Source organism: Rutidosis leptorrhynchoides, chromosome 6 (genome assembly GCF_046630445.1).
Source record: "Rutidosis leptorrhynchoides isolate AG116_Rl617_1_P2 chromosome 6, CSIRO_AGI_Rlap_v1, whole genome shotgun sequence".
NCBI lineage: Eukaryota > Viridiplantae > Streptophyta > Magnoliopsida > Asterales > Asteraceae > Rutidosis > Rutidosis leptorrhynchoides.
This window is the reverse complement of record NC_092338.1, coordinates 366,938,558-366,948,408: the sequence shown is the minus strand read 5'-3', so window position 1 is coordinate 366,948,408 and position 9,851 is coordinate 366,938,558. Positions and strand designations below refer to the sequence as shown.

Here is a 9,851-nt window from a genome sequence, read left to right as displayed (position 1 = left end):
ATCCTATTTGGCAATTCATATTTCCTAACACACTTGAATAACACATATAAAAGTTTATTAAATCCAAACGTACTGAAAAGTGTCGTGTTTGTCTGATTATCATGTGATACATACATGACTACATACAGAAAATACATATAGAATAGAAATTATTAATAGATACTTCGCATACAACTTAACTGTCGTAATTAAATATAACTTGAGCTTAACTAGGATATATAATAATGGTTAGTCCATCTTCTTTGATAAAGAAAAAACCCAAACAAAACTTAAGAATTCAGCTTGAGAGATCCGATGGTCATAGAGTTTGACAAACCTAACAAATAGTTCATCCGACATTTCAAGCTTGAACTGAAAGTGGCTCATAAACATTGGCTCCATCACCGAGCGAAGAATTTTAGCAATTAGACTTCCGGTGGTCTCATTTAAGTTATTCGGGTCTTTAATATGTTCCATCTCGAACCCCTCAACACGCTCAACTTTGAATGATCCTTGTTTCTCAATTTCATGCTCAACTTCTTCTTGACTTGGTAAATAACTAGGAAGGTTAAACGAATCAATCTTTTCCTTCTCAATAAGTCCCTACATTAATAATAAACAAAAAAAGTTCATTTCTTTTCTAATTCATGTTTAAGTTCTTCATTTTTAAAACAAAAAAAGTATACATATGCACGTACGTCTAAAGCCATACTCATTAGAGCAAGAGATAAAATTTCACAGTTGTAGCAAGCCTCCGTTGCACGTGGTTCGGGAGACCGTCTCCCTAAAAATGACAAAACCATGCGTCCTCCGACAACAATTTCTTTTGCACGCAACTTAAAAAATAATGACATATCGTCTTGATACTGTCGTTGGTATGCTTTCACTACATTCTCTGAGCTACATTTTGATATGTATATGTTCTCTTTGTTTATATGGCTTCCAACTGAAGGCTCCAAGTCTAGTGGAACCTATTCAACATCTCAAACATCATTAAAGATACTAACACAAACATTATCATAAACAAAAACTCCGTAAACTAATAAGGTTTCTCTGTTTAGGGGATGGTAGTACTTATTACGGTTATTACGGTGAAATGTAAAGCAAAAGTTGAAAAAAATATTTTACACCATTTCTAATGGTGATATCATATCACGGGCAGTTTATGTATTTTTTGGCCAAAAAGTACAATCTGTCTGTGACAAGTCAATATCAGTAAGTTTCTGACATTTTTTAACTCATGTGTCAGTTTTTATGTCAAATATTGGATATGGTAATGTAGTAAAATCTGATTGAAAATTGGGTGGGAAAAATAAATTATTAATAAAAAATAGTATATATTTATTAAATCAAAAAATCAGTGATTGGTTGCTTTATCAAGTCACGCCTCACATCATTTTCGTCACATACATAACTGACGCCCCGTTATATACCGTTATTTTCGTCAAAAATGCCATGTGGGATGACGGAAGGAAAGTGACGGACGGTTATATATGGTCTTAGATTAAGTTACTAAATTATATTATTATTATTATATTAATAAAAAAACAAAACTAGACAATTAATTGATTCAAGTAACAACCTGAGAGAGCCAATGGAGGCTCATTGACGAATGAACAAAGTGAAGACTGTTGTTAGGAAACAATCTACCGTAAAACGAACCTGGGACACCGCATACATAACAACTTTCAATCCCATAATCATTATTCACTTTATTGTAAAGCTCAGGTAACATCTCAAACACAAGATTGAAGTCATTACAAGGGAGATCGTTTAAAGACACCCTTAATTCAGGTATAGGTAGACCCATTCGACGGCTAACAACATCAACAATATGAATAATTTCGTACACTTTAGTTAAGCTGTTGGGTCCAGATGAGCACCCAAGATCAGCAACTTCCATACTCTTGGGATGCACCTCTGACATGATTTTATCAATGGCACATTCCACCATTGAACTACTTAATGATAGTATCTTGTTCTGCGATCAACAAACATTCATAATCAATAATCTTATGGCTTAATTTAAAGAAAATATTTGGCTATACATGGAAATGATTCATCAGAGGCTAAGATTTGATATTGTAATTTGGTAATTAACTAAATAAATACTGATTAATATTGGTTAAATTGTCATCTTGAAACATACACACCTGAAGAAAATTAAATAATGATGGGATCCATCAACTAAAAAATAGCGATTAACACAGTGATGAGTGATAAAGAATTGAGATAATTTGTAATTAAATAATGTATTGTACTTGAAGCTTAACTCACATATATAAATAAATAAATATATACTAATATATAAATATAATATATGTATCGGATCTAGAAAATGTTGTTGCTTATAGTACTTTAGATTAGTTCGGTTCTACAAGGTTGACTGTTATTTAATTGGTTTTTGTTGTTTTCCAGGTCATTTCAACAACTCGGTAGTTAAAGTAGTACCAGATCTATAAATCGCACCGACAGTTATCACTAGTTAATAGTTACTTAAAGTAGTTACAGATAATAGATTACTGTAGTTTACCCTTTCACACTACATCTCCAGATCCCGATCTCTGTCACCATCATCGCCGGCGGGTTCAAACGCCGGTGATACCTCAACCTCGCCGACCTCCCTTTCAATTCAATTCGATCCTTCCTTGCAACTTTATGGCAATTCCCTTTTCAACTAGAACCTAAACTACAATTCCAATTTCAATTTGATCCGTCATCGACTAAACGGCGGAGGCACAAACCTTCGTTCATCAATCTGATCATCATGTCTCGGAAAGAAGATCACATAAACACAGCCAAACTGGCGACTACGATCTTCCTTTCTAACTTTCCACCAAACTTTGGCATTAACGACATCAGAAACCTCTGTAAACAATTCGGCACCATTCTAGATGTCTACATCGCTGGTAAACTCACGAAACAGGGTTGCCGTTTTGCTTTTGTTCGTTTCTTACGAGTTGAATCTGTGAAAAGCCTAGAATTGAAACTTTCTGCTCTTTGGATCGGAAACTACCATTTGTATGCGGCAAAAGCAAGACACGGTCGAGAGTACATAATCAAACGCAAAGGAAAATCATCTGCGACAACTGATCGACCTTCTACTCATGCTACCAAACTTCCGTCTGCACAAGACTTCCCACCATTGAAGGGTCAGTCATATGCCGCAACTTTATCAGGTAATCAACTTCATTCAAAATCTAATACTTCTACAAAAACATTAGAAATTAATGATGATGAAATAATACGGTCTAAAGATGTGCCGATTCTCTTGTTTGCCAAGATTCGTAACCCTTGTTTAATTCCGAATTTGAAACGAATCTGGAATATTGAGGGTTTTAAGGATTTAGAAATTCAACATATTGGCGGTGCGTGGATTGAAATCATCTTTCCGTGTATAGAGGCCAAAAAATCATTCGAGTCGAATGAGTCGATCCTCTCATATATTGTAGAATTAAAACAGTTTGAAGAGGAATTCTCTGTGACTGAACGGGCCATCTGTCTAGATATCATTGGTCTTCCGACAGGTGCATGGACGGAAGACATATTCAAAAAAGTATCACTCTTGTTTGGAGATCAAGCATTCACTTTAAGTCAAGATGACGGAGAAAAGGTGTACGTAATCACTAAGACATTGGAATACATTCATGAGATAATATCTGTAAAAGTCAAGAATAAATGGTACAAGGTACTAGTACGTGAATCAGTAACTTGGAACCCAAAAATTCTGAGCTTAGAGCAAGAAGAAAAATCGGATGAAACGATTAACTCAGATGAGGAAAACATCTTTGATGACAAAATATCAGAGGAAAGTTTCATTGACGAAACACCATTACCAAAATCACCAGCTCATAATGGTGACGAACATGAGGACAATGCGGCATGTGAAGAAAACCCTCATGGCTCAGATAACATCGAGGCCACAGAACCAATCCAAAACCAAACAGAAAATGAGAACACCCCAATAATTACCACTAATGAAAGCAACAAAGAAACCTCTAAATCCTTTTCAAAACCACCAGGGTTCGGGAATAAAAGAATAGAATCGCCTATCAATAGCAGCGAATCATCCACGGCAAGAAAAAAAACATACGAGGATTTCTTGAAAATGGGAGCGAAGTTAGGCTTTGATGTTTCGAAAACATCCGGTAATCTCAAGAATGTGATTCTAAGCATGCGAGGTTTCAAAACAATTTAATGAATCTCATGTCCATAAATATAGGAGGCGGCATCTCTTTTAGCATCAAACAAAGATGGCTTAGTAAGTTATGTAATGAACACAAAATAACTGTATTAGGGGTCCAGGAAACAAAATCCATAACTCCTAACTATTCGGCTCTCAAATCCCTTTGGGGAAATTTTCATTTCAAGTTTGCCTCTTCGAGTGCAGTGGGACGCTCAGGTGGTATTATTACGATGTGGGACCCAACTACTTTTAACAGCAAACGGGTCTTATCTTTTCCAAATTTTCTTATAGTCGAAGGTATTCTAAATGAAGATCCAATTCCATGCTTTCTTATCAATATCTATGCTCCTCAGTCTAGAACGGGTAAGAAAAGAATTTGGGATTATTTATCAAATTTTCTATCTTCATACTCGGGCTACTTTGTTCTTTTTGGAGATTTCAACGCCGTAAGGTTTGCTCACGAAAGATATGGATCCCAATTCAACTCTTCAGTAGCTTCGGATCTAAACGATTTCATTATTGGCTCCGGGTTAATCGACGTCCCTCTGGGTGGTCGTGATTTTACAAGATTCAACAAATCGTTTACGAAACGTGCAAAAATCGATCGGTTCTTAATCTCGAGCGGCTTCTTAAATAAATTTCCAGATGTGGTCGGTACCATCCACTCAAAATTATGGTCGGATCATTGCCCTATAACACTGAAAAGCGATGTCTTGGATTACGGACCGATCCCTTTCAAACTATTCCATTCTTGGTTTCGTTCTAAAGGCTTCGATGAGATTGTCATTAAAGCATGGAGTGATACAGGCAGCCACCTTCATTCTAATCCGCAAATTAATTTCAAGAACAAGCTCAAGCATGTTAAAGACATCCTAAAGATTTGGAATAAGGATCAAAGGAGTAGAGCACAGGAAGATAAACGGATTCTAATGGATCGCATCTTGGCGATTGACGAACAGATTGATCAAGGCGTTTTCCTAGACTCTATGGCTGAAGAACGAACTACTATCCTGTTAAATCTCCAGAAGCTAGAAAAAGAGGAAATGGAGAATATGGCACAAAAAAACAGGAAACTTTATAATAGTCTAGGAGACGAAAACTCTTCCTTTTTCCATTCGGCTTTAAATAGGAAGCGAAAAAAGATGCAGGTTTCGGGTGTCATGAACCACGGCACATGGATAACAAATCCTGCAGAAGTCAAGGCAATATTCTTTGATTTTTTTGTCGATAAATTCAAGAAGACAGACCACATTCCAATAATCTCTCCGAGTAATAATATTCGCAAAATATCTGGAGAAGATGCGATGTTTTTGATCTCTGATTTTACCGATAACGAAATCAAAAGCGCAGCGTGGTCTTGTGGTAGTGAAAAATCTCCAGGTCCGGATGGACTCTCTTTTAAATTCGTCAAACATTTCTGGGATACCATCAACAGTGACATTTTTGAGATGGCCAGAAATTTCCATGAATCATGCGCAATCCCAACCGGATGTAATGCCTCATTTTTTTCTCTAATTCCTAAGAAGAATAATCCAATCTATGCTAACGATTATCGCCCGATCAGTCTGATTGGTCTACAATACAAGATCATCGCCAAAATATTAGCAAATCGTCTCGCATCGGTCATAAGCGAGATAATTAGTCCTGAGCAAACAGCTTTCATAAAAGGAAGACAAATCTTAGACGGCCCTTTAATCATCAATGAGGTACTTGATTGGTGCAAAAGAAAAAAGAAAAAAGCAATGATATTTAAAGTGGATTTTGAAAAAGCTTTTGACTCCATTCACTGGGACTTCATATTCTCTATGTTATATTTCATGGGATTTCACCCAAAATGGGTAGCTTGGATTCGAGCATGCCTTGTATCTTCTAGAGCATCGCTTCTAATAAATGGGAGCCCCTCGGAAGAATTTTCAATCGAAAGGGGCTTGCGACAGGGAGATCCTTTATCACCTTTACTATTCATTATTGGAATGGAAGGTCTTCAAGCGGCCATTAGAGACGCTTCTAATGCAGCTCTTTACTCGGGCATCAGAGTAGGCAACAACTCTAATCAGGTTACTATCACTAATTATTTATTCGCTGACGATGTTCTCTTTGTTGGTGAATGGAATGATGAAAACGCTTCCAATCTACTAGCCATTCTAGCTTGTTTTTTTGCTGTTTCCGGCTTAAAGATCAACCTTCTTAAATCATCACTGTTTGGTTTTGGTGTTCCTTCCAATGAAGTCAACAGGCTGGCAAACATAATGGGCTGTTCATCGGCAGAAACCCCATTCAGTTTCCTTGGCATTCCGATTGGTCAAAATATGAATCTTTCTAAAGGTTGGTCCCCTATTATCGAGAAAGTGGAAAAGCGTCTAAATTCTTGGAAAGTAAATCTACTTTCTTTTGGAGGTAGATTAACTCTAATCAAGTCGGTTCTGGGATCTCTTGGGACATACTATATGTCACTTTTTAAAGCGCCTTCAATCGTCATCAACAAAATCGAATCTCTTCGTTCCTCTTTCTTTTGGGGGGGCAAAGAAAAAGCTCGTAAAGTCCATTGGGTAAGCTGGGACAAAATACAAAATCCTATTGATAAAGGAGGGTTATCAGTTGCAAGTTTAAAATCGGCGAACCTAGCTCTAATTTATAAATGGCGATGGCGTTTAGTAAACAACCAAGACGCATGTTGGGCAAAAGTTATCTATGCAATACATGGTAAGAGCAACGGTGGAGATCTACCATGTGCCAAAAATGCTACTAGTACATGGGCGAACATTGTTAGATGTATAGACTTGATTCACGCAAGAAACTATATTTCATCAAATCGTCTACGTCTCAAATTGGGCGACGGCTCGAAAGCCCTATTTTGGCATGATCCATGGATTTTCGATTCATCTCTAGCTTCACGTTATCCTCGTTTATACTCCTTGGATATGAACCGCTCAAGTAATGTGGCTTCAAGATCTTCAAACGGTTCATGGTTATGGTTTTGGCGACGCCCCCCTAGAGGAGGTGTTGAAGAGAGCCAACACGCGGATCTAAGAGAGGCTCTTTCATCGATAAGCCTATCTGCATCCACAGACTACTGGACATGGGAAAATCCTCCAAACAACGTATTCGAAGTTGCTCAAGCTAGACGCGCTATCGAGAGTTCTATCATGCATAATTCCCCTTCTTTCTCCATGTGGTGCAAAACGGCTCCAATTAAAGTGAACATCTTCATTTGGCGCCTTAATCTTGACCGCCTTCCAACGATTCCGAATCTGGAGCATAGAGATGTCACAGTGGACAGAGATTGTTGTGCCCTTTGCGACGTCTCTGAAGAATCTCGGGATCATCTTTTTATAAGGTGCGATACAAGCTATCAGATTTGGTGCAGGATTGGTATTTGGCTAGACATCTCTTTCCCAATTTTGGATTCAATAGAAGATCTTTGGTCTTGGATCAATTCCCTCCCCCAGATTGGCAATAGACGGTTCATTGTTAAAGTGGCGGCTATTTCAACTCTTTGGCATATCTGGAGTCTCAGGAACGGCATCATTTTCAAGGATCACAACATCAGAAAATCTTACGTTTTTGATTATATTGTATTGTCCGCTTTTAATTGGATCTATTCGAGGTACCACAAGTCTACTTTAAATTGGACTACGTGGTTACACTCGCCTCTCTATTCCTTGTAATTTCCTTGTACTTTTCTTAGCTCCTTGCTAAGTTTTCTTTAATATATTTTGCCGTTCTAAAAAAAAAGTTATCACTAGTTAAAAGTAAAAAAAAAAAAAAATTACATTATTCAATGGTGTCACTAAAAAAAAATTCACATTATCACTATCCAGTGTGTCATTAGTTAAAAACTCAAAAAAAATTCACTAGATTGTCTATTTCACTAGTAGCCCGTGCTAACACTGTAACATATATACATCCGTCCATGAACTAAAGACGTTGATTTAGTTAGCTTTTACTCAACTTGTTGTTTAGTCTAGGGTTGTTCGTCTTTTTTATTTTCTGATGAAAAAATTTTTGTTTTAATATTAGTGTAATTTTAGCTTAAAAAAAGTTAACATTTATTATTATTATTTATTACGAGTTTTATTCCACAATAAAATTGAGACGGATAGAGTTGTGAAGAGTATTTTTTACTTTTCTTTTAAAGGAATCAAAATGTTGATTCTAAAGAAAAATTACATGCTCCAAGTCATGTCTTCATATTGTAGTAAACCCGTAGATTAATATTATTAACTACATATGTATATATGTATGTGTGTGTTTGTGTGTGTTGATTATGAGTGTAGAGTTACCTGAAATAGTGAGTTTTTAGCATAGCTTGTATCCCCATCTCCTTTGTTCATGTGACTGATTTGCATGATTTGAATCTCCGTTTGTGTAGTTTAGTAGTTATGTGATAGCTAGTGCCTAGTTAGGAGTGCAACAAGTGGTTCATGATTCAAACTATTTATGGACACACTAATTAACATACGGGTGATGATATGTACACCAACTCTTTTTTGTTATGTACAGAAGCGAGTCTATGTATACCCCAGTGGAGTCCCGTGACCCCGCTAGTTACGGAATTTTTTTTACAAACGATCATTAAAAATTTTAAAGGACACCACTAAATATAATTGAAGGACCCCATATATTTTTAAGTTTGAAATTTTATTGTATGAGCCACTGAAAGATACTCACTCCGTCTCAAATTAATAGTCATGTTTTCACTTTTTAAAGTGTTTAGTTCTTAACTTTGACTTTTAATAAAAAAAATTTGTGTTATATAATATTTAATGAAATTTATATGTATTTAAGTTTTATATGTGCTTTCATTTGGTATAACTTTCATCAAATATTCAAATATTATATAATAAAAACAAGTTATTTAAAGTCAAATCTAGGAAATAAAGACTTTGAAAAGTCAAAACATGACTATTCTATTCGGACAGAGGTAGTACTTAAGAAGTAACTCACTTATGATTTTACAATATAAACCACTAATAAATAGTGAGTATACAAATATATAAAGAAAAAATGAACTCTTTTTGTTTTTGTTTTTGTTTTCTCATACATGGTAACACAATGTAATTACCTGAATTATACCTTCGATTTGTTGTTTGAATGATGAATGATGCTTAGAACTAGAGAGAGAAAGCTTGGGGTTCTAGAGAGAGAGTGAGATCTGTAAAACTGAAATTGTTATTGATTGCTAACTAGAACATTCCACTTGCTCTCTTGAACATGGTTAGGAGCATCAATCTCTAACAATGAGGGTGTGTTGGTATTTATAGACACAATACCCACTCCCTTTACAATTAAGTCCTTAATGATACCGCAACCCGCATGCGCACCCCATATGTATGCGGGCACCCACTAGTGTGCGTATGCGTGTGCTCATGTGCGTTATGCGGTATGCGGATTCGTATCTAATGCCTTTGTTCCTGGTACAGCGATTACTTGGCTATCTAGTAAATATCTTTTCCATAATTACATCCGTGATTCGGGGGAGTTTGTTATGGAAATGATTGCCATTATCTCGGATGGTTCTAGAATTAGGGTTTGCCTATATATACAAACCCTAACTATCATTCTAAACACAATCACATTACGTAACCATCATCTAATACACGTCTTACGTAACCAGCTTGCCTAGCATCTTCTAAAGGTTAACAGGTTAGTTTCTTGATTAACTAGTACCTACGACCTTATTTGG

The 9,851-nt window shown here is 36.3% G+C and overlaps 1 protein-coding gene across 1 annotated transcript; it reads right to left on the bottom strand.

The window, feature by feature from the left end:
- Nucleotides 1-228: 228 nt before the first annotated feature.
- Nucleotides 229-8,517, bottom strand: LOC139854866 (probable jasmonic acid carboxyl methyltransferase 2). The gene is made up of 4 exons (XM_071844142.1): nucleotides 8,449-8,517; nucleotides 1,562-1,960; nucleotides 678-950; nucleotides 229-582 (listed from the first exon to the last, which is right to left on the bottom strand). Exons 1-4 carry the CDS (start codon nucleotides 8,512-8,514, stop codon nucleotides 229-231), a joined length of 1,092 nt encoding a protein of 363 aa, XP_071700243.1. The 5' UTR covers nucleotides 8,515-8,517.
- Between the last annotated feature and the right edge of the window lie 1,334 nt (nucleotides 8,518-9,851).

Bases quoted from the DNA above. Each gene is read 5' to 3' on its own strand.
- LOC139854866 (XM_071844142.1), bottom strand. From the start codon at position 8,514: ATGCAAATCAGTCACATGAACAAAGGAGATGGGGATACAAGCTATGCT. The intron at 1,961-8,448 runs GTAACTCTACAC...TGTTGATCGCAG, and splicing joins CTAAAAACTCACTATTTCAG to AACAAGATACTATCATTAAG. The intron at 951-1,561 runs GTTGTTACTTGA...GATGTTGAATAG, and splicing joins GCCTCCATTGGCTCTCTCAG to GTTCCACTAGACTTGGAGCC.